This window comes from Taudactylus pleione, unplaced genomic scaffold (assembly GCF_031769625.1).
Source record: "Taudactylus pleione unplaced genomic scaffold, aTauple2 ptg000749l, whole genome shotgun sequence".
Taxonomy (NCBI): domain Eukaryota; kingdom Metazoa; phylum Chordata; class Amphibia; order Anura; family Myobatrachidae; genus Taudactylus; species Taudactylus pleione.
The window spans coordinates 915630-940596 of NW_028285151.1; the positions used below are offsets into that span (position 1 = coordinate 915630).

The 24967-nt window shown below is 44.0% G+C and overlaps 1 protein-coding gene across 3 annotated transcripts in view; it reads right to left on the bottom strand.

The window, feature by feature from the left end:
• Window positions 1–1328: 1328 nt before the first annotated feature.
• SART3 (spliceosome associated factor 3, U4/U6 recycling protein) overlaps window positions 1329–24967 on the bottom strand; it is a 75729-nt gene continuing 52090 nt past the window's right edge. Inside the window, exons 13-20 of one of the 3 annotated variants that reach the window (XR_015872558.1) lie at window positions 20871–20983; window positions 20688–20764; window positions 20412–20580; window positions 19641–20086; window positions 13934–14086; window positions 4316–4497; window positions 2370–2512; window positions 1900–1986 (exon numbers count right to left, since the gene is read on the bottom strand). Coding sequence is in view for 2 of the 3 variants with exons in the window: in XM_088457227.1 (XP_088313353.1) it covers window positions 1806–1986; window positions 4316–4497; window positions 13934–14086; window positions 19641–20086; window positions 20412–20580; window positions 20688–20764; window positions 20871–20983 (1321 nt within the window). In the remaining variant the exon portion in view is untranslated. Of the gene's footprint in view, window positions 1987–2369; window positions 2513–4315; window positions 4498–13933; window positions 14087–19640; window positions 20087–20411; window positions 20581–20687; window positions 20765–20870; window positions 20984–24967 lie in introns of all 3 variants that reach the window. The other 2 variants (XM_088457229.1, XM_088457227.1) reach the window with 2 other exon arrangements.

Below are 24967 nucleotides of genomic sequence, written 5' to 3' on the forward strand. Positions count from 1 at the left end.
TTTCACATTTCTCGTGCCAGATGCAATAGGAATGTTGTGTTACTTGAGGTCCATTAACACTTGCATGTTAGGTTGGTTCACTTTGCATGCACACCATGATGTGGAAAACGGTTGTGCTTTTGGCATGTTTCCAATGTGCACTACACATTTACTAAAACATTAACCCATCCACCTAATAAGCAGGCATGGACAGCCCCTTAATGGTGAACTGTATTTTGTTCTACTCTCCCTATATTGATACTAAGAAAGTGTGGAACATTACACTGATGCTTTTGCTCTATGAAAAGAATATGCCTTAAAGCATTGTCACAGCTGTAGCACTCGATATAATACAGTATTTTAGGATGTCCCCAAATACAATGGGCAGAGTCCAATAATTAACCAATAGAGGCTACACTATATTTTATTGTCAAGGCAGGTTTCTTTATTTTGTTCATTGCTCTTCGATAGAACAACAAATCATGGTTGTGCATGTGCATTGGATAAAATGTGTCTGCACAGCAAACCTGTTGTCATATTCAAGGACAATGGAAAACTATGAAGATGGCCGGACATGCTGGGAACACTGCAGGAGAGATCCTGGAATACATCTGATGTTGCAATGTGTAACCCTAAAAAAAAAAAAGCCAAAACAGCCAGTTGTGAACATATTAACATCAACTGTATCATCAGGATTGGTTTAAAGAGAAGGCAGAAGATGACTTCTACCAGTCTGTGGGGGGAGATGTATCAAACCTTGGAGAGAGAGAGAGAGAGAGAAAGTACCAACCGATCAGCTTTTAACTGCCATATTAGATGCTGTGGGGTATATTTGCTAAGCCTTGAATGGAGATAAAGAGATCGGTGATAAAGTGCCAACAAATCAGCTCCTAACTGCCATATCACAGGCTGTGTTTGAAAAATGACAGTTAGGAGCTGATTGGTTGGGACTTTATCTCCATCCAAGGCTTAGTAAATAGATCCCTCAGTTTGAAAAAAAAAAATATGACAGTTTGCAGCTGATTGGTTAGTACTTTCTCTCTCTCCAAGGTTTGATACATCTTCCCCCATGTGTGAACATGTTTCAACTGCTTTAGCCTATCACAGTAAAGTCATACAGGATATGGTCAACTCAACTATCAAAAAACCTATGTGACCATGTTGGACAATGATCTTGTTGTTCACTGATCAAGTCAAACTGCAAAATTGGGGCATGTTATAGACTGCAGCCAACAGGAACATCTGCAAGTGCTTAGATTACACTGCATCATTTTCACAGCACTTGGTTAATAAATTAGCGCATTAACAAGAGACTGCATAATAATTGCAAAGTGCACAGTTAGAATGGCATAGGTACAGCAAATATTTTAATCCAGTTTTGTCCAACGCAAACATTGTAAATTCCACAGGGAAAAACAAAAAACATGAAATAAGAGCAAAACATAAAATACCCATTTTGGGGTTGTTCCACTGTGACCTTTGCAACAATGTGTGATCAATAAACATTATGCAACAACAGGCGTAAAAACAGAACCAAACAGACCGATATTAGCTGCTCCTACATTGCCTTGCCTGCCTCAATATGAGGGAAATGAGGAAGCCTACAGTCTGTGCTATTAAAAAATAAAAAGGTAAATCAGAATAGGAACTAGAAAACGGAACAAACTGTATGTATTAATCCCCAACTCTACAGCCCTACTGGGCAGATTCTGCAGTTCAACCATTCAGAGGAGCTGTGAGCAGCTGCAGTGATGAATAAGGACACAAAGGGCATCAACACTCTCACATTTTCCCATCGTACGGATTGTGGCTTCTCTTCTGCCTAATCACTTCTGAAGCAGCATCCGGGCAAAGTCTGCATTGGACATCTTTCGGGGTTCCCCTTCAGCACCAGAGGAAGTCTGTGGTGGCTGAGGAGTACCATTTTCTGCTTTTGTGGCGCTCGGTGCGTTCTGGCGATGTAGTGAGCGTGGTAAAAGAGCTACCTGGGTTCTTCCTTTACCCCTTCTGTTAACCAAAAAGAGAAAATACTTTAAGAAAAAAATAGAATTCTTTCAGTAGCAACAATTCTGCAGGTTATGATAGTGAACTAAACTGAACGACCTTCCATATACTGTAGCCCCATTTTAGCAAAAAAGCAATACTTATAGCTTATGAAATGCAATACATGCTTTTGGAAACCACCTCTTTTGGGGTCTCAAAATGATGGAGTACTTATACTAGAATATCAAGGATGAAAACGTTAGGCCCCACTGTTCTAGGTAACCCAATTATGAACCCTAAATATATAGCACCAATATTTTACAGAGAGGTGTAATAATTTGTATAAGCCTCTGCCACAGTTGGGCTTACAGTCTAAATTCTCCACAACACACAAGAACGTTACTTACCAGTATGTTTTGGGATTATTTGAGGAAACCTGGAGGAATTTAACCCATGTCTCCAGTACTAAAAGGCAACAATGCCAAGCACTATGCCAACAGGGTGCTTTGCCTCTGACAAGTAATCTTGTTATGTACATGCTATTTAAAGCCTACAAAAGATATTAAAAAATATAATAATAATACAGACACGCAAGCACAACTTCCCCCATCATCTATACAGTCTGTCTTCGAGAGTAACAGGTTAAAAACAAGATTCTGTTCCCAACATGCCAGCCCAATGAATGAAAACATTCCTGCAATTCCAGATCCATCAGATCCAGGTGGAATAAATAGGTCAGAGGACAAAGACGTGTTATAAACCAGTGGTCAGACATGGACGAGAACAGGGTTGTCTGAAGAGGAGACAGTAAGTCCATACCAATTACATACCCGGAATTCTAGCTAGTAAGTACCTAAGCATTTTCCTTTTCAGACAGGCTTCTTCTTATGCTGCCCTACCCCTTTGGAGTCAGTCTGGACCCTCCAATATTGGTCCAATGATTGGCGCAGTGAAGAGTAAGGGCATTCTTGCGGAATAGGTGATGTTATTTCAGTTATTTTCTGGGGAAGGATTTTTTTCCCACCATAGCATGTCTGATTATCTTACTCCAGTTCCAGAGCAGACGCTGATCAAGACATTTTAAAAGTATTGTCCATTTACCAAGATTCCATAGCCAGATGACTCTACGTACCACCACCAAATTAGCGGAATATCTGGCCATAAGCCTGGTGTAAACAAGGGTTCATTCCTCTATTTAGGACAACACATCAAAGATAATAAAAGCAAGGTGTTTTAGCTCCGTCCTGAGTATGCCATGTTGCCACCCCTCAGGAGTTGCTGTACCCAAGTGAAATTTGCCTAAGGCTTAAGCTGGGTACACACTCAACAATGTGTGTACCCAGCGATGCGACCGACCCTGTATGGTGGGGATGTGTAGAAGTGTGTCTTCCCCTGCAGTAGTGTGTGTGTACCATGTGCCTGCAGTGCAGTAGGCCTTAGAGACGTTATTAACTGGGCTTGGTATATACTGGGAGGATCAGACAGCAGAATTAATAATGTAGTACTGTCTGTGTTTAACCCCCTTTTTGGCCAAGCTGCTATCTACCCTTACCCCTTCCCCCTCAGCACTGCCCCAGCTGCTATCTACCCTTACCCTCTTCCCTAACCCCATTCTTGCCCCAGGTGCTATTACCCTTGCCCCCTCCCTACCCCCAGTACTGCATGCCCCTAACCCCATCCATGCCCCCCAGTACTGCCCTAGCTGCTATCTACCTCCTCCCTACTCTGACACTACTGTCCCCAGTACTGCCTGCCCCTAACCCCTTCCTTGCTCCAATGCTGCCCCAGCTGATTTCTACCCTTACCCCCCTACCACTAGCACTGTCTGCCCGTAGCTCCATCCTTGCCCCCAGCATTTTCCCAACTGTTGTCTGCCCCTCCTTGCCCCTAGCACTGCCTGCCCTTACCCCCACTTCTTCCTGCCTCTATCTCCAGCTCTACCCCAACTACTGCTTGCCCTTAACCCCCTCTACCCTAACTGCTACCTGCCCACAGTATTGTCCCATAATATGTGATGGGACCCAGAATAAGTAAAATAGGACCCCAATTTTTTTAAAGTGAGGGGTCCCTGAGACACACAAATTTTTTCACTCAGCGCGATCACAGAGTATGCCAACATAAACCTCATGGTTAATAGATGAGGAGATCAAGGGAACAGTCTATTCAGCTACGATGAGATTAAGAAAACAATAAACTGAAATATCCCCCCCCATTAGTCTGTCCTCTTACATACAGTCAGAGTTTAATATACACTTCTGTCGTCCATTGGTGACAGCTTTTACCAACAGTCCTGATAATCTGTACTGATATGAAGACTGTAAGAGAAAGCAAAGCTAATATTATTTATACTTACGCTCCATATGTTTGTCGTGGAACCATAGGCATTGATGACAAAGCGGTTTCATCTGTCCGTTTTCTCATTGGAGGATTACTAATCGCCACCTGAATTCTGTGCTCCTTGATCATTGTACCATCCAGTTTCATTACAGCTTGTGAAGCCTGTGTCTCATTTTCATATTCAACATATGCAAGTCCCTAAATAGATTAAAGGAGTCAGTTCAGAAAGAGCTTTGGAACCTTGATATAAACTTGCTGATGGGCCTGTTTTAAACTGCAGTATGGGCATGACTTTGGTAAGGCACATTAATGATAGTATAACGGATTGCACAACCTAAGCTAGCAAGGTCAGAAATACAATAAAAAATAAACAGAGAAAGAACTTATGGAAATATTAAAGAGATCGCTTATTTACATAGAAGGTTAATGTACAACTGCAGCCAATTAGTATTGTGGCAACTGTAGCTCAGTCTTTCCTGCTGCATGTGTATAATAAAATGATTTATAAATGAAGAGGCAAGTAGATGAAGGTGTTATGACCTGTTATGACCTAGGGATTATAGTAACAATGTTATTTTAAATTTTGGTAGTCTATTTACAGATAAGAATTGGACATGGCACCAAAATATAAGTCATATTTTAATGTAATAATGAGTCTTTAACTCTAAATATTTGTTTCTTACAAACGTAACATAACACCTTCACCCACTCGCCTTTTCATATAATTTAAAATGAAAGGTTTCCCTAGGGGTTATGCACACAACTGCCATTGCACAGTATTCAGTGTGAACGCAGATCTGTGATATTTAGGATCATTTTCCTATTGAACTCAAGCAGTGCCTGAGAGATGGAGGAGGGAATTTTTCAAAATCACTCTCCAACAGGTCTGTGGTAATTTGCATGTTTCACTTGCAGTTTGTGGCCTTAATTTTTCCCAGCCCTATCCCAACCACAAATCACATAAAAATAAGTTACCTGCAGGCATTCCAGCTCCATTCACAGACTATTTATAAATAAGCATTTTGCTGAATAGCAGAACTGGGGAAAGTTGAAGCAGAACATGAAGATCCACTGGGAAACTGTTCTCATCTCAAAAAGGTCCATTTCACAATCACATATGGAACTGTAGAGAACCATTTCCAGAATGTAGACCATAGTCCTCACCACTCTCATGCAGCACTAGGGTTGTTCAATTGTACGATTACAGAACTCAATAGTTACTAAATTGGAATGTAGTACCCTAAGCGACTCTGCCAATGAGAGAAGCCAAGACCCACAACATAAATAAACAATGGATATACCAGCGCTCCAGGTGCTATATATTGAAGATCTAATAATATATGTATGTTACTACCATTCTAATATATGAGGGTAATCATATATTAGAATGGTACTAACATACAAATATTATTAGATTTTCAATATCTGAAATGAAAATATTCCTATGGAAGGAATGGCCCCAATGTTTCACTAAAAATACAGTGGAATACTTCAGAATTTGCACTGTTTTATATGAGGATTTTTGTACTTACCAGTAAAATCCATTTCTCAGATTCCATTGGGAAACTGGAGTCACACTGTGGTATAGACGGTATTGTGTGGGGCCTGGTAATATAAATCTAAGTGCCAAGAGAACTTGGGTCCTCCTCCTCTATAACCCACTTAACTTCAGTTAAGTTTAACCAAGCCAACGTGCAGAGGAGAAGTACAAAAACACACAACTAAGTGACCGAACAGGTTACAACAATACACGGCAAATAAAACAACCGCTGGAATTCAAACAGAATACAATCAAACACAGGCGCGCAGAGAGGGCGCCCAGTGTCCCCACGGAATCAGAGAAATAAATTTTACTTGTAAGTATTAACAATTGGATTTTGTACTCACCGTAAAATCCCTTCCTCGTAGTACACCTGGGGGACACTGCGGTACATGAGGATTAGAGTGTGTGGCACTAGGAGTTTGGCACTACATAGTTAAAAGAAAGCTCCAACCTCTCTAACCCCTCCCAGCTTCACCAGATCCTCAGCTTATTCATTTAACAAAGCCATATGGAGGAAGCACACAAAACAACCACAAAACAATATCACATAACAAAAGAACACAACAACAACAAAAGAGGGAGTGATAGCAGTGTGCCCCCAGATGGACTATTAAGAAGAGATTTTACGGCGAGTACAAAATCCAACTTCCTCTTGCATCCACCTGGGAGACACTGTGGTACTTACATGTGGGATTTCCCAAAGCAAGCTAGAAGGGGGGTGGGGTGGGGGTACTGTCTGGCAAAGTCACATGTAGAACTTTACACCCAAAACTGGCGTGTCCCCCATACCAAATGTATCGAAAAAGGTGGAATTTTGTGAAGATATGCACAGAGGACCAAGTCTATGCTCTGAACAGCTGTTACATTGAAGCGCCATGGTGAGCCGCCCAAGAAGCCCCAGTAGTCGAATGAGCCCTAAGAGAAGCTGGAACAGGCACATCCGAGTAGAAATAGGCCTGTCGGATGGCAGAGGCGACTCACTGAGCAATAGTACTCTTCGAAGCCGGCCAACCTCGTTTTGGAACATCAACCAACACCAAAAGAGAGTCCATACGCCAAACAGAAGACGTACAGCCAAGATATATCTGAAAAACACGGACCACATCCAAAGCTCCAAGGAGGGAGAGCTGGCGGAGGAAGGAACTTGCGGAGAGTCAGGAAGAACAAGGTCATGGTTGAGCTGGAACTTAGACACAACTTTTGGCAGAAAAGAAAGTTTTGCTCCGCAAAACTACCCGATACGAATGAAAAATGATCAGGGGAGGCTTGCAGAGAGAGATATGCCTATCCAATGCAATGGCCGGAGGGAACATAACCTTCAAAGTGAGGTAGAGCAATTGCACCGACTAGAGTTTCGAAAAGTGCCTTCTGGAGAGCTCCAATACCAAGTTCAAATCCCACAGAGGGACAGGCGGGACATAGGGTGGTTGAATTAGCAAGGACACCCTGAAGGAACCTTCGGAATGGTGGCCAAACGTTGCTGGAACAGGATAGACAGGTCTGAAACCTGCTCCTTCAGGGAAGAAAGGCGAAGGCTCTGGGTCAAACAATCCTGAAGAAAGGATAAGATAAAGTAAACGGAAAGCAGCAGCCGAGAGACTCTGATGCTTACACCATGTGATGTGGCAACTCCGAAAGTCTGCCTCCCAGTTGTTGACCCCTGGAATGTGAACGCCCGATATGGAAGGAACCCAGAGTTCAGCCCAACGAAAGATATGAGACACTACCCTCATGGTCTGTAGACTTCAAGTTCTGCCCTGCATGTTTATGTATGCCACGGCCAGTGCATAGTCTTAATGGATTAGCACAATCTGGCCTTTTGGAGACTTCCGAGTCTGTACCAGAGCATTCCTGATTGCCCGCAACTCCAGAATGTTGATGGCTATAGCGAACTCTGAGGTGGACCAAAAGACCTTGAAGGTGCTGGTCCAGAATGACTGCTCCCCAACTAGATAGGCTGGCATCCGTGCACACCCAGTTACAAATCGAAAAAGGGGACCCCAGGTCAGATTTGGGGTGTGAAGCAACCACAGAAAAGACTGATGTGTCTGGACAGACAGCTGGAAAAGCCATCTGTCCAGAAGGGAACCGGACTTGGATCTATGGATGTCAAGAGGTATAATACCTGCCAGGTCAATAATGTATCCCCTGGACACAATGCCATTTTTACCCAAAGACCCAGGGCAGACTGCAGCCAGACATCCCAGAACTTGTGTAAGAGGGCCCCAACCACCTGAGGGTGATCCTGGGCCCCTAGAAAATCATGCTTTTGTCTGTCTGTAAGTTTGGGGACAGTCCAGCGGGTTCCTGTGGGGCCACGACCCCTGAAGACTCCTCTGTGGGAGTACCCAGAAATACTACAAAAGGACTGGAAGTACCCTCTGCCAAGGCCTAAAAGGAGCAAAACCTGGGAGATTTTGTCATGGGGGTAGAGACCAGAAGATAAGGGCTCTTCTTACCCACAGTGGTCTGAGAAATAATTCCTAGTAAGTTCTGACCTCCAAAAAGTCATTCTCAAAGGGAAACGCCTCTAAAGTACGTTTAAATTCACTCAGCATTCCAAGACCGAAGCCAAATCATTCTCCCAGCAGAAACTGCCAATGCGTAAATCTGTGACTGCACAGAGGGCCTGATTCAGAGATGGACGAATTTACACAGCCGCACGCAAGTGTCTGTGCAAATCCATCCATCTCTAATGTAAATACAAAAGTAGGTGTCAGACAACTCCTTGCTGCATTTTTGATCTCAGCACTGCGATCGATGGAAACCAATGTGACCTAATGCCGCGATCGTTGCTACTTCGGTCAGGCTGCGGGAGCTGAAGCTTCCCGTAGCCTGGCCGGTGCCTGATCACGCAAGAGGCCAGGAAACTACGTATGCAGACCCTGGCCTTGTCCCTCCCAGAAAACGGAGGTGACACACCTCCGTTTCCGGGAACGGCGACCAAGCTTGTCCCGCTCTGCCCCCCCCAAAACACCCAAGCATGTCAATCATGCTGCGGCTTGGGAGGTCTGCAAGCGAGATTGCAGGATTTGTTCTGCACATGCGCAGAACGGGTCCTGCACAGACGCAGACTCCTAAACATCGGAGAGATATGTACATTCATCCAAGGATGAATGCACATCTCTGAATCAGACCCAGAGATCGCATCCAACAAAGCGACACCCACATAGGCTAAAGCTTTGCAGATTCCCCAAAATGTGAGAATGCTGGGAAAACTGACATCTGCGTTTAAAGGAGGCAGAACTAGTCTCAGACCCTGCATACAAAACATGGAGGGTTCTGACACACTGCATGAATTAAATTGCGGACACCCGAACCAGCAGGGGAATCCTCCTCCTAGCCTGAAGTATCTTTCCAATCAGGGTCCTCCTCCCCTCCTCAGGTGAGAAGCCTAATGAGTCAAAATCACCAGGAAAACTAACTGTGGGCTGTAACTGCCTCTTCTTGGTAGCCATTGCCCCAGCAGATGTCTCCATCCTATTGACAGATGCAGCCAATCCAGACAGACATATCCCTGGCTCATGGTGGCTAATGAAGTATCAGATAGGGGCTGGGGAACTGACTGTGCACAAAGGAATAGAGTCACTCACCTGAGACGGGCTTAGTTCTGCAATAACCTCTGCCATGAACCTAGCCCACTCTGGGGCTACAGACACGAAAGCTGAGCCTCTATGCTGTGGGGCCACGGCATTGTACACTGCACAGGGAGTACCCAGTTCTGTGAAACCCTTGGGCAATTTATTGCCGCAAGTGGAACATGCACCATACATAGCAGAGCCCTGATTGACCTTGGAAACCTTTTCTAGCTTCCCTGACATTTTTCCTGTTTAATTCTGAGCTAAGAAAAACAAACAACTGCCCACCTGCCTAAATACCTATTTCAGTAATAGTGCAGGCAGCTAGCTATCTGTGATCAAGTAACAGCATGCCTAAAAACTTAAACTGAGGAATAGTGTAGAATGACTATGTTATACCCCTTTTACACCAAAATCCTGGGTCCAACCCTGGAATTTGAACACTGGTCAATCCCGGGTCGAACTCGGCTTCAGACCCCGTTTACACTGCAACTTGACCCGGGTTTGCCCCGTTCACACTGATCCCGGGTAATCCCTGCTTTTCTCTATAGAAGTCATTAAAAATGGTCTGTTTTAAGGTCTGACAAAGATGGTCACAAAAGGCAACAAAAGAGAGGGGTGGGGACTGATTACAGCATTGCTACAGGTTGCTGTTCTGGCTGTGGCAGGCTGTGTATCAGCCTGCGTTTGTGGCTGCTGGTCAGGCTGTGGTGCAGGCTGCAGTTCTGGCTGTGGCAGGCTGTGTGCCTGCCTGCTTTTGTGGCTGCTGGTCAGGCTGCTGTGGTGCAGGTGGTTAGGCAGGCAAGCGATGGCTTCATGTGCATCTCTCTGCAGGGCACTGACAAATTACATCATCTGCCGGTGCCCCAGAAGCTCCAATCAGCATCTTTCAGAGCTAGCCGGGTCAAATAAGCAGGGTAGCACCCATTCACACTGCCGCATGACACGGGAACAACCCGTGTTCAACCCTGCTCTCAACCAGAGTAAGATTCCCGGGTAAATCAACCCGGGAAATTTTTCTGGGAGCCGTTCACACGGCTGTCGACCCGGCAATAACCTGGGTTATTCGGTTGGTGTAAAAGGGGTATTAGATATAATAATGTCACAATAGTAAGCAGGAGCAAAATAAACCCCCCTTCCTTTTTGTTTTGTTTTTTGCAAATCTACGGTCTAACAAGCTAAAGAAAAATAAAACTTTTAGCCACAATGTCACGTTGACCAGCAGGTCAACAACAGAAAGCCACTTTTTAATCCCACAAATTGCCCAGTCTGCAGAGCCGATCTGTTCATCAGCTAAAATGGAGCTGAGCAGAGAGTCTTATAAGCCCACCAAGAAGGATGAGGGGGGCAGAGCTAGGCGCAATACACCGCTTGGAGCAGAGCTAAAATGGATTCTTTTTAGACCTGCCATAGCCCTGCCCCAGTCAACACTACAGCCCAGGAGTAGAACAGCACCAGCGGAAGCCACAGAGTGTGCTGAGAGAGGCGGCAGAGCCACCCCTTCACAGACCTATGCAGGTCAGTGTACGAGTCTAGCAATAAAAAGGGTCACAGCCCAGCTCTGCCAGGCTAGCTTGTGGCTGTTTTTACCTGACCCTTCTCGGTAAGTGTGTCCCGATGTGGCAGAGCCCCTGGACCAGCGCAGCTGATTTGGTGACTTCACCCCCAGAGACAGTAGGCAGAGGGGGACTGTCCCCCAGTGGATGAAGGATAAAATCCATCCATGGCTCTGGATAGTCCATTCAAGATGTTGAAGAAACAAACAAACAGTTTCCTGGATTCTAAATACAGAAAGACCCCCTTCAGTGATGCAGAAGTGCTGCCAGGAAGCCATGACAATGGAGAGCTCTCAAAATTGAAAGCCGACTATCAGAGTGTGTAAATTAAAGAAGCACCGACATTCCACCAGACTAGCAATATATCAGTGTGCATCCCCAATATCCAGTCATGAATTCTTCTTTTCTCATGACCTGGATCACTGACTGAAGAAAATCAGTAAATTAGTAATTCACTGATATGAAATAAACTAGTTGAGACCTTTGACATGGAATAACCAATTCTTCTGCGTACCAGGAAAGAGAATTAATAAAATCAAAGGCCCCTTCGGCAGCCAAAGACAGAAAAGAGGAATTGCATTCAGCAACACCTGGATGATTAAATAAAAGGAATCCAAGCTACATATAAGCTTCATATATTCAGAGTACTCTACAGAAAGTACTTTCCTTATTTGTGATGACCTTAAATATCTCTTCCAACCCAGGCTAAAAAGAAATGAGGGAAAAAAAAAAAAAAGTAATGTAGGTAGAGGTTCTTGGAAGTGTCTCCATTGCTCAAGAATTTAGCCTAGCCGAAACCCTGCACACCAGCACTATTATTTTGTGGACTTACTGCCAGTCTGGTGGAATCCAAAGCCCTCATAAAGAGCATTGAATAGAAGACTCTGCCTAATTCGGAGTCGGATGCAAGTCCAAATGCAGAAAAAGATCTAGCTGATATGTACAATCTGCGCATGCACCACAGAAACCATTTGCAGGCTGTGTATGCGCCATACCAAGCACTCGCACATGGATGGAGACTGAAAGCACGATTTCATTGATTTGTCAGTTGTGAAATGGGCGGTGGCCATGAGAATCCACGGAACATCTTGTGGGAGTGTAGGCTGACTTCTGTGCTCATTCGCAGCGTGCGAACGGAGAAGGGGCGCTCTTTTTTTCTTTTAATTCAATAGTTTTTATTGATTTTCGTTAACATAATAAAAATACAAAGAAAAAATATTCACATAATACATGTGTGGTCTCTTATATCAGCAAAGAGGTTGGGTACAGGATGCCGGCGCTCGAGATTCTAGTGGGCAAAATCCAGGCATCGGCATCGCAACAGGATTAGAGAATACAGACACCTGTTGGTAAGTATCCTAACCGTCCCTCCCCGTACCCTAAACCTCCCTCCCTTAGTGCCTAATCCCCTCCCCCCCATTGCCTAACTAACCCTCCCCCTAGTGCCTAACCCTATTCCCTAACCCCACTACTTACCGTCAGATGCTGGCGCTGGCATCCCGACAGCCGGGATTTCAACTACATCCCCAGCAAAGATAGCACGTCAGCACAGAGTAAGTATAGTTCGTAATTACAAGTATATAGTACAGACTTAACAAAATATGTGAGTAACCAAGCATATTAAAAGGGAGACAGAAGAGTACAACAGATGTACATGGCCTAAACACAGTATGGTACCATAAACACATACTCTACAGAAACAGTAACCCATATGCACATAATAATATACTTTACATAATACATCCATGATAAAGTCATTTCCACATACAACAGACAATATCTTATTTCTAAGGTTCTCAGAACTATGACGCTCTACTGCCAACAACAGAGTGTGATCACCGCAGCCCCTAGCACTATATTGCTCTTTGCAAATGCAGAGTCTAGCCACTTGTCCCAGACACGATGAAACCTCTTCTCTGCATTTCTAGCTGGGTACACAAATTTTTCATGAGCAACAGTCTCATTTACCAGTATCAACCATGTTCTGAAAACTGGCCCCTCGGGTGCCATCCATGACCCAGCTATAGACACTTTTGCGAGAGACGCCTTTTTCTGACAGATCTTTTGCAACCAGCATGGGGCAGGTGCAAGTGCGGCAGAAGGAAAAACAGTGGACGGACCAGCCGTCTGCATGAAGAGGACAGATAATCGGGCATAGACAAGCAAATACTCGCATTAGCATAAGATAGAAAACAGAATAAGTTGCAAAACTTGCATCTGCACGGATCTAATAGCAATGCATTGACAAGATAACTACTCACTCTAGTCAAAGCAAGCTGATACCAAGCCATCAATATGGAGAACATCTTTAAAGACATCACTGGATTTTCTTTGACAATACAGAATCACTTCTACAATGTCCAAACAGTGTCCAGTTTTGAATTCTGCATGCACACATAGCAGGACACGGACCTAAACAAAACAGTTCATGGTACTGTGGAGCGGTTACTGACATCTCTATTCAGAAGATGGGACAGGCTTAAATGACATGCAATCCTTCAATTTCTATGATGCACTTTGAACATATTAATTTGTGGCATTGTCCTGCTAGATGTGACGTTTCTCTCTGTTATTTTGAGTGAATGTGGTTAAGCAATATGGCAGAGGATCCTACACACCGCCATTACAGTCCAGGTTTTATGTCCATACTTGAGTCCAGATAGTTAATTAAAATTGACTGAGGTGCTAATTAAGTCACCTGTGCTCAAGCATGGATATCCTTAAAACCTGGACTGTAATGGCAGAGTTTGGGAACCTCTGCAATAAGGTATAGCATTTTAAGTATAATTGTACACTGAAAACAAAATTAGAGATTAAATAGCACAAGAAAAGCAATTAAATGGTCATTTATCCAGAATTAACAAGTTCTTGAAAGGAGCAGATGTTATCCTCTAATCAAAGTATTGTTAAGGTTAGGATGCCAGTTTAAGGTATGACAAAGTACTAAAATTACTTACCTTCGGCTTCCCGGCCCGATTGGTAACCAGACGCATATCTTTAATGGTGCCATGTTCCTTAAAGATTTCTTCCAGTTCTTCTTTGGTACAGGAATATGGTAACCCAGAAACAAACAGCTTGTGTTTCTCCATAGCTGTGCTGTATTTGAACACCTGAGAGAGTCAGATTTGAGTTTATGTAAACATGTGTAATAGTGCAAGTTCAAGGCTTGAGTTTTGTATCGTTGGTGTATTAAGTTCTCGGAAGAGCGTCAATGTCTCTTGGTAGGACGTTGACTATAGTGATCAATAAATTCAAAGTTTACAAAGTAAAAAGCAGAGTTCATCATATGGTGAACTAAACTAATAGCAGCATAGTATACACACTTAAGGCAACGGTGTACATACCAAAACTAATTCACTATGGGAGTTGCATCAAAACTTCTATAGGAGAACAGGTACAGAAGTTGCCCATAGCAACCAACTTTTAACTATAATTTGCCAAGTGCATTCATTAAAATGATAGGTAGAATCTAATTGGTTGCTATGGGCAACTTCTCCACCTGTTCGCTTTACAAGCTTTGATTCTGAGCTGGGAATAAAGCAAGAAAGAGCAAGTAACTGTGCATCCGGACAAACCATGTTGCAATGCAAGGGGTGCAAATACATACATTATTTTGCTTGCAGGGTAAACACTGGCGGGTTGGGTGCGGGATGCCAGAGCTTGGGATCCTGGTTGTCAGAATCCCAACGCCGGCATCCCGACAGGGTTAGGACACAGACACTTGTCGGTCAGTAACCTCATCCTCCACCTCTCCCTAGCCCTCCCCGATGCCCAAATCTAAAGGCCCCCCCCCCGCCCTAGTGCCTAAACCTAACCTCGACCTCTCCACACCTTTAACCTAACCTTCCTCCTTAATGCCAAACCTAAACTCTCCCCCTAACCTCAGTACTTATCATCGGCATGTAGGCGCCGGGATTCTGACAGGTGTCGGCATTCCGACTGTCTGTATTTTGACCGGTTCCCACACTGGCTGCTGCTGCATGTGGCCCACAAATGGACAGCTTTATTTCTACACTGCAATTAAGATTTCAGTTTGGATATTCCTCTGCACATTTTACATCTGTCCCACCTAGAATGCAACATGATTTTGCAAAGGGGCACAGTTACTTGCGCTTTCTAGCATTATTCCCAACTCAGGCCCTAATGTCAAGATTCATTCATTTGTGTACATTCAAAGTTATCTGTACAAATGATTTGAACAGCGTTTTTCAACTCCAATCCTCATGTACCCCCAAACAGGTCATGTTTTCTGGATTTCTGTCAGGTGGTATAAGTAGACCAAATCAAAAGATAAACTCACCTGTGCATTATTAAAGAAATCATGAAAACTTGACCTGTTAGAGGTTGAATGCCACTATATTAGAAAGATATCAAACGATGACCGAAAGAGCATTGCATCATATGATCAGATTTATCCACCGGTAGGATTTAGAATAAAAAGGATTCTGGTATCACCAGTTTAATCACATATGCGGAGATGCAGTTGTTTTCTAGAAAGCTATTTTTTTTCTATGGACAGTAGTTATAGCAGTAATATTACATGCTGCAATTTTGAGGCTATGTAGGCTAATTTGAAATAAACTACATATCACTAACTGTATAGGCCTTATAAGGCTAGATGATGGTGGCTTAATCATCTGATTACTGGATTTGGACAATTGGGATGAGTGCTGAAGGGCCAGATCTTTCCAATTTCAATTGGCTATAGATTTACCTGCAAGGCACTCCAGACAAGCATTAGCTTCTGTCTGTCTATGGACACCTTAAATAAGGTAGCGTGCAACAAAATAAAAGTTGATAAAAATTTAGCATTATTTAATGAGTAAATTAAAGTAGTAACATTTAATAAGTTGGTTCACTTCATACAGGTTTGGTGTGTGCCACCGCTATCTTCCAGTATCAGTTTGACATTACAGTACTATTCTGTGTTTGTGTACCCAGCTACTGTATTTCCACTATATATGAGGTGTTGCTATTAAATAATGAGACTGTGCTTGTAAAAAATAAACCATACTGTGAGAGTTAAAAGGGAGTGGGGGGGACAACTACCTCAAATCAGTTTTGCAAGTTTCACCCCTCTCGCACAGATAGTTTGCTTTCACACAGCAGTTGTGTTTTTCCCATGCATCGTAAAAATGCTTCGTACAAAAGTAGAGCAACGTGTTTACTTAAATCTTTTAGTTAAAATTGAACAAAATGCCCACCAAATTTTTCCTTATGCTAACGGAGGCTTACGGAGCAGATTGTATACAGAAAATTCTTGTAAGCACAAGAAAAAAAAAGCTGACTCCTTTGTGGGGCACAAAGGAGTCAGCTTTTTTTCTTGTGCTTACAAGAATTTTCTGTATACTATGAACTTTTTGACCCCTGGGTGCACCACCAACCATACTAGGATTTAAGACAGATCTCCTATCTAGATAACTGCATTATTGTTGGTTTCTCTTTATAATACTATATACTGAATCTTATCTTGTGCTGGATTTCTTCCCATTTTCCCCTTTTCCTTATAGCTTGAGGAGCAGATTGTATGTCAAGAGGCCAGAATTGTGGAAAAGGAGAGTTATGGTAAAACTTCCCTTGGTTAACACTCTGTCTTTGAAGTCCATAGGTCCACAGGGACCTGGAGGACCGGACACAACAGCAAAGCTTCTCAACCCCAGGATGCTCCGGTCCTTCCCCCTATACCCCGCCCACAGCCTGAGGGAACTTCAGTTTTGTTAACAAGCCCAAGGCAAGAGAAGGACAGGAGAGAAGGAAGACTGGTACACTGAGGAATCGCATTCACACAGGAAACTAGTGACCAGGAGAAGAAACCCATTGAAGCTAGGAGCATCAGGGCGGGTATCCTGTGGACCATATGGACTTCGAAGAAAGGGAGTTAACCAAGGTAAGTTTTACCATAACTCTCCTTTTCTTCTTTAGGGTCCTTAGGGCTCCACAGGGAGACATTGGTGATGCCCCAAACCAGTTGTTCAAGGGCGGAAATGCTCCTGAGCTGATAGGATGCTTCCTTCGGAAGTAGGGTTCTCCTGAGAGGCAAATGTATCAAAGGCGTGAAGAGTCTCTGGGGAGCTTGCCAATAGCAAGAGATTGCCCAAGTACGGGAGCAGTCTGATCCCTTGACGACGAAGAGAGGCCGACATAACTGCCATGATCTTGGTAAAGACCCGAAGGGGTGGTTAAGATGGCAAACGGCAGAGCCTGGAATTGGTAATGTTGCTGCAGTATAGCAAACTGGAGATATTGTTGATGAGAAGGCTCTATAGGTATATGTAGGTAAGCGTCCTGAATGTCTAGGGATACCATAAAATCTCCAAGCTAAATAGCTAGGATAATAGAAGAGAGGGTTTCCATACGAAACCTGGGCTCCCTGATAAATTTGTTCAGGGACTTGAGGTTGAGGATAGGCCAATGATACCCATTGGGCTTCTGAACTAAGAAAAAGGTAGAATAATAGCCCTTGCCCCATTGTGAGGAGTGGACCCGAATTATTACTCCTGAATTCCAATTTGAACTTGGGGAGAACCCTCAACAGAAGTGAGATCGGAGGGAATATGTACACAAAATTGAAAGTCCACGAAACTGCCAAGGCGTCCACCAGAGTACAGATGTGAGATCCATACTTTTTTACCTTATGGTTGTACCGAGACGCCATCAGATCAACTTCCGGCAGGCCATAATGAAGAACAAAGTTGAAAGATGTCCGGATGAAAGGCCCACTTGCCAGAGTGGACGTCTTGACGACTTAGAAAGTCCACTTCGCAATTTTAGACTCTCAGAATGAAAACTGCAGATAGAGCTGGAACAAGATGCTCTGCCCAACGGAGTTTGCAACGGACCTCTTTCATGGTGCAGCGACTGCGAGTGTCGCCCTGATGGTTTATGGAAGCGACGGGTGTCGCGTTGTCTTATTGCACTTGACCTTGGAAAGACTGCTGGCAGGTTACAGCTCCCCACCCTCGAAGACAGGCATCTGTGGTGATTAGGACCCAGTCCAGAATCCAGAAGGGGCGACCCTTGTCCAAGTGGGAGCTCTGAAGCCACCATGCAAGGGAGAGACGAACCTCCCGAGAGAGGATGATCTGCAGCTTGAGATGGGATCCTTTCCAACGTGTCAGAATCTCTGTCTGGAGAGGCTGGGAGTGAAACTGGGCGTACTCCAACATGTCGAAGGTGGAGACCAGAGATCACAGGATCCACATGCAGGTGTAAACTGACACCCAGCGATGAAGTAAGAACCCTCGAATCCTGTCCTGCAAATCCAGAATCTTGTCCACTGGGAGAAACCATCTCTGAACCTGGGTGAATCCAACAGGGCCCCCAGGTAGAGCATCTCCTGGGCGGGAGTCAGGAAGGACTACTTCTACAGTCACACGGCTGGGTCATCAATCTATTGAAAGATCTATTGTGAGGTGAAGGTGCTCCTTGAGCAGATCTGTAGATCTGGCTAGGATAAGGAGGAGTACGCCCATGGCGGAAAGCCTCCGTGAGGGACCACAACAATGGCCGAAGGAGGAGCTAACAGGGAGAGCCTACCTCCCCCTGCTGACATAGATCCCCAAAAGGCAATGGCCGCCTACAGTGTCCGTTGGATCCTTGCCCGCTGGCGTTCACTATAATGCAGTGATGCAAGCAGCACTGCTGACCCCTCGCTGTCTTTAAGTGCCCTGGTGGTCTAGCGGGGGTGCGGCTTGGGTCAACCTTGCCTTAGAGGACCCGGCCGAGGTTGCCGTCACCGCGGCTACCGGCGTTTGGTGGAGCGGCAGTGCAGGAGTCCTATAGGACGTCCAGCACACCTGCTCAAGCAGTAAAAATAACTAAAGAAATAAAACTGAAGAAATATGAGGCTGTATTAGCCGCCCCGTTAGAGGTGCACGCTCCTGCGGCACCAAGCTAGACTGGGCCTGCCTGGGCAGATGTATAGGGGAGGAGGAACGTGGGCTGCACGTTGCTGAAAAATTTAACTGTTTGGTGCGCGGACACCACCTTCCAGCCTATACCCCAGCGTAGTCCCTGTGCAGAATGCAGAGGTGTGTGTATGCAGAAGGGGAGTACATGGAAGGGGAATGGAGTTAAAATGTACTTTATATAATTAAACTAAATTATAGCATCAGTCTTGTTAAGCCACACCTCGCAACAATGATGCACTTTATCACATCCATAATCACACAAGTAGAGCAGTTACTGCCTCCCACAAAATCAACACACATCTGCTGAAAAACTCTGTGGGGCTGTGACTATTTCTGATTTGATTAGTTGTAGACTATGCTTTCCCTATCCAAATCAAAAATAAAAGCAAAATCGTGTTTGGACCAGAGTCTAATATACCTCAAACCATATATTTTGATTAGACCACCTATACCCTACTTATAGTGAATGACATTGTACATGCGCCTATCAATGGATTGCAACAGGACTCAAATCGCTGGGAATGTCTGGACAATGAGCATCTCTCTTGTTAACCCCTTACCTTCAGCAATAAGCTCAGGGAATACTGTTCCACGCTCCCTGCATACCCTACACATTTCTATAGATCAGCACTCATAACTAATATACACATACATTATGTGTGTGTGTGTGAATATGAAATAACTCTCTTATACACATACACACACACACCCCCCATGAGCATGGTATCCCAAAATAATAGGATGTTAAACCAACCTTAAAATCTGGGTTCTTGTTCTTGTCCACACAAGGAGAAACAAACATGGGTCTCCCACTGACCTCTTGCCGATCCAGTTTCAATGCATCCATAGCACTTTTTTCTTCTGTAAATTCAACATAACCGTATCCACGGAAGGTACCATTATTATTATAGACTATTCGAACTTGGGAGATTTCCCCGCAACTAGAGAACACATTTCTAAGCTGTTTTTCTGGCTCATACATATTGAAGGGCAAGTTGCTGACAAACACTGTTATAGTGTCCTTTTTAATGTCATGAAGGATCTTGAGCGGTTCCTTTGCTGCTGGGGGCTTCTGCTTGGCTGCTGACTGGACTGTAGCGGTGGTGCTCCTGCCAAACAGCCCTATTTCAGTCTCCATATCTTCTATTTCCTGGTCTTCAAACTTTGCACCTCCTTTCTGCTTCTTACTGGGCCTCTCTGCTGTAATGTACCAATGAAAATTTGTATGTATTTCATAATTACAGGAACATTATTTTTTTTATATAAATCAGTTTGGATCTCTTTAGAACTACTGCCTTAGTACCATCAGGGGCTACATTTTAAGCGAAGATCAGATGGTTTTTAATAAATTTAAACTCAATAGTATGCTGAGTTAGAGAATAACCTTCAATTTCCTTTGCTTAATTATGCCCTGCACAGTAAAATGCATATGCGGAGCGTGTTATTTTGGAAATAATTTTCGGTTACAGAAAACAAAGGTTAAACAATAACAGAATTGTTTCCATAAAAAGTGGGAAAAGGTCACCTGGCTCCTCGCCCCACTCTTCATCTTCATACTCGTCCTCTGCTTTGCGTTTGTCTCCAGGTTTAACCTTTTTGACTTTTTTTGCAGCTTTCTTTTCCGATCGTGTCTTTTTCCTCTGTTCAGCCTTTTCCTCTTCTTGCCTAGCAAGAATTGCTTCTTTCTCAGCAGCCTGTGGAGAACAGCAGAGATTATTAATAAGCCTATTTCATGACTGCAGCCATAAGGAGTGATGCAGAGACAGACGTCAGCTAACACTTGCAGAGGAGTGGATCTGACCTTTGCCCGCTGCTCTTTGACACGGGATAGTCTCGTTTCAATTTTCAAAACAGCTGCATCCCAGTCTTCCAAAGACCCTAATAGGAGTAATTGAAAAAAAAAAAAAAAAAAAAGGTATAATTGAAACAGAAACAGCACACAAAAAAAATATATATTTTCTGGCCAGAAAGAAAATCCACCTACCTTCTGTTCTCTCCAGTGTGAGAAGCACGTCACACACATGTTCTGGATAGTCAGAAGTGCACTGCACAGCTCGATGCAACGCCTTCCTACAGTGCTGAATATCACCATGTGCTCTGCAAGGAAAGAGATTTATATCTTAATAGATACATTTTATATTTCTGCATATAAACTTCTTTCCTGTCTGCTTCTGTAACGACCCCAAAAACATAATACAAACCAGGTCTACCTAAACAAATGACTGTACAATAGTTTGAGATTTTCTTCCACAACAACCAAGCAATTACATTTCAGAATAAAACTTTTTCCAATTCAATAAAAAAAATAGCTAACATTGAAAGCAGACAATAAAACATAATTTGCTTTTGAGAGGCTATTATTTAATTTGTTGACGCACATAATGGGCGGAATTCAATTCTTTATAGCCGCTATCGCGCCCGACGGAGCTATTCAATTCTTGTTCCTGTCGGGCACGATGAGCTGCCAGCGCTACATTTCAGCTCGCAGCCCCTGGGGGATGAGAGCTGAAATGTGCAAAAAGTGACATGTTTGGGCGCCCAAACATCTCTTTTTGCGATCGCGCCCAGCACTTTGGTCGGGTTTAGCTGCTTTACGCGGCTAAACCTGACCTCTATGGGCGCGATCAGCGCGAACATCTTGGACAATTGTATAGCGGCCCGCGATCTCCTGTCACTTTAGACGGGAGATGCGGGCCGCGAATACAATTGAATTCCGCCCAATGTATCAAAGAATTCCCCAAAACACCAACTGTATTACTAAGTTACCGTACATGGATATCTCAAACTCATAGCATTGTACGGCACTAGCAAACCTACAGTGGGATTCATAAAAATAGAAATTCCTCTTCCCCGTTTGGAATCAGAGATGGTAAGAGACAAGAGTGACCCTTTTCCCCATTCATTTTTCTTCCTCATATCAAGCCTCTCGCTCTGGGAACACGCTTTCAGTCATGATGATATAACAGATATAAATGGGAGGGGAGCACAGACCATAAAATTACCCTTATAGGTGGACAAAGGCCTACTAACAGTGGCAGACCCAATCTAATCTCTTCCCAACATTTAAAAAGACATTGGACCATGCAGTCATTATTCAAGCTACAGAATTAAAAGCCAGAATAAAATGAGGTCTTAGTCCTTTACATCTCAGATACAAAGGGTAAACGTAAGATTCCAGGGCAACATTAACAGAAGATCAAGTACCTTCTACTTCATATAGCCAAGCTACATCACCAACTCTTCCAGGCTAATGTTACTCTCTCAGATGATAACTGGGCTCATCATTATACATACTGTATAAGCCATATAAAAGCCATTCAAATAAATATGCTCTCTAAGTTTACAATGTCTTTTACAAACTCTCCCCATTCATTTCAGATTTTTACAATACATCATGCAATTTATTTAGGCAGTAAAGCACCCACAAGTCAAGCGCTGGGTTTTACAAAGAGCACAGTTGGTCTAATGGTTAGCATTACTGTTTCGAAGCACTGAGGTCTTAGGTTCAATTCCCGCCATGGTTGTTACTGGGTGGAGTTTGATATTCTTCCCATGCTTGAGTGGGTTTCATCCGGGTACTCCCGTTTCCTCCCACAATCGAAAAACACACTGGTAGATTAACTGGCTCCTGACAAAATGAACCCTAATGTGTATGTGTGTACGTACGTGTGTACATGTGGTAGGGATATTATAAGCTCCACTGGGCAGGGACTGATGTGAATGGACAAAAATTCCAAATTCTCTGTAAAGCGCTGCTGAAAATGTGTGCACTACATAACTTACATACAGCACAGCCACCTCAATGCATGCTGTTCAGAAGCCTAAAGCCTGAAAGTGTACAGACACTGATCGAAGCAAAAAAGTCTGAAGGTGGTCTCACACTCCTCCCCCTCTGGTTCCCATGGTCACACCGTTCAGAATCTCACTTAACCCTGTAATATTATGACATTCTGGGACCATGCCAACAAACTTTATGCACTGGCCCCATCTTACTTTTCTATTAAAACCACATTTGTGTCCTGGCTGGCTGGTGGCATAGGACATATGAATGATCTAACATTTGATTAAATCTTTCCCCCCGTTGCTGACATCCAGGCCAATTATATTAGGACCTAAATCAAAGTTTTCCCAAGGTTCCTCACCACTTTAGAATTCATTAGCCTCTGGTAGACATAAACAAATGGCTTATTATCGACACTGAATTAATCAGAACTAAAATCACTGTCTGTAGCCTCTAGGGACATATATACATTGGAATGGACAGCAGACATTGGGGAGGTACTGGATAATGAGAACTTTGCAGCTCCTTTCTTCAACAGATGTTGGAGACCCTGACCCACAGTGGGTTCATTCCTTCACATATGGTGGCTCTGCCCTAAACTGTGAAATTCTGCTGGTGGACAATAACTCTCTCATGTCCTTTCTCCTCCCTCTTGGAGACCCATTAGTCATAGGTCAACAACACAAACTCAGCCACATTATTTGGTCTGCCACCTGCCAACTAGAAATTGTCCAAACCCACTTGTATCAAACTATCATTAACAGGATTTGGCATAAAAATTCATCCCTAGAGGTCCCTGTGTGAATTAGGATGGTCCCGAAAGTGTCTGGGCTGCCTTCTACATTTGGGAGTGATGGGAACAGGAGAAGGTAGCATTGGGAACTACACAGAAACTTTGAACACAGTTTATATGACCCCTGCAGAAGAAAATGAGTAAGGATGAGCAGTACTCAGGCCACTACCAGTACACCCACCCACACCAGAGGGTGGATTGTTTCTTGTAGATCTCAGGGAGAAGAGCATCAAAGCAAAGCACAGCTTAAAAATCGGCTATATTCTGCTTTTGAACTTAGTTCCCCTCCAAGCACTATTTGGCTGATCTCTGCGTGTACAGAGCAGAGATCAGCTGCAGCAGGGGGAACTGATCATTAGTCATCCCTGACACACCATATGCATGTGGGGGAGGTTGCCCATGGGGGTGGGAGGGTAACCCAGATTAAGTGGGGGAGGAATAAAATAAAACTATATAATGCTGGAGGAAAGGGGGTAAAATAATAATGGAAAAAAAAAATTCAGTTGGTCATAGGAAAAGAGGAGGGGGGGGGGGTGCAAAAAAAACCCTGATTTTTAGAGGGGTGGTGTTTCATAAAACAGTGATTTTTTTTTCTACTATTAAGGGGGTGTGGTGGGTAATATGTGTTATTAGGATTTGTGACCCACAAAACACCCAATGGATATTTTATTTCGGTTTTGTAGAAAAAAAAAAAAAAGTCATAAGTGGTTAAGAGCTATTTCTGTGCAAATTAAATCACTATTCTTAAAAATCATGCAACATGCCTAAATCTATATTATTACTGTGACTTGCAGATAACGGAATGGGATTGAAATGCCGGAAGCCGGTTCAAATCTGAAGGCCCGTCAGAAGGAAATCCTGACAGCGGCAGGTAAGTCACCTAACCCTCCCCTCTCCACCCCTCTAACCCTCCCTTAGGGGTGTCCCTCCCTAAGTCCCCCCCGGGGTGCCTAAACCTAACCCCCACATCCCCCGCATCCTTAACTCAACCCTCCAGGGGGTGCCTAACCTCCCCCCCAGCAGCCCCTAACCCCAACCTCCCCTTCCCCTAGCCTAACCCTCCCCCTCCCCCCGCGGTTGCCTAACCCTAACCCCCCCACAGCCAAGTGCTAGGGATGGCCGGACTCACCTTGATCTGTCAGGCGTCCTTCTGCACTCCGACATCGGGATGAAGATAGGCGTTGGTATTTCGACGCCTATGTTCTGTCCCTTGCAGGTCTTCTGGTGTCGGCATATAGACCGGCGGCATTTAGTCCAACAGTCTATTAACTACATCCCGCAGATAACAGTGAACACTCATTTATCACCATCGGTTGAATCAAGTTCCTATATTCAGCAGAATAAGCAGTCCTGATCCAAATTAGTCAGGAAGCTACAGCCACAGTTGTCAGCAAATAGTTGATTCAGCAATTACACAAAACCCAGAAGAAAGCAGTACTAGACACCGATATATGAGCTTTTTTGTGGCATCCGCTTTTCTACTAGAGAGGAATCACATTAACCATTA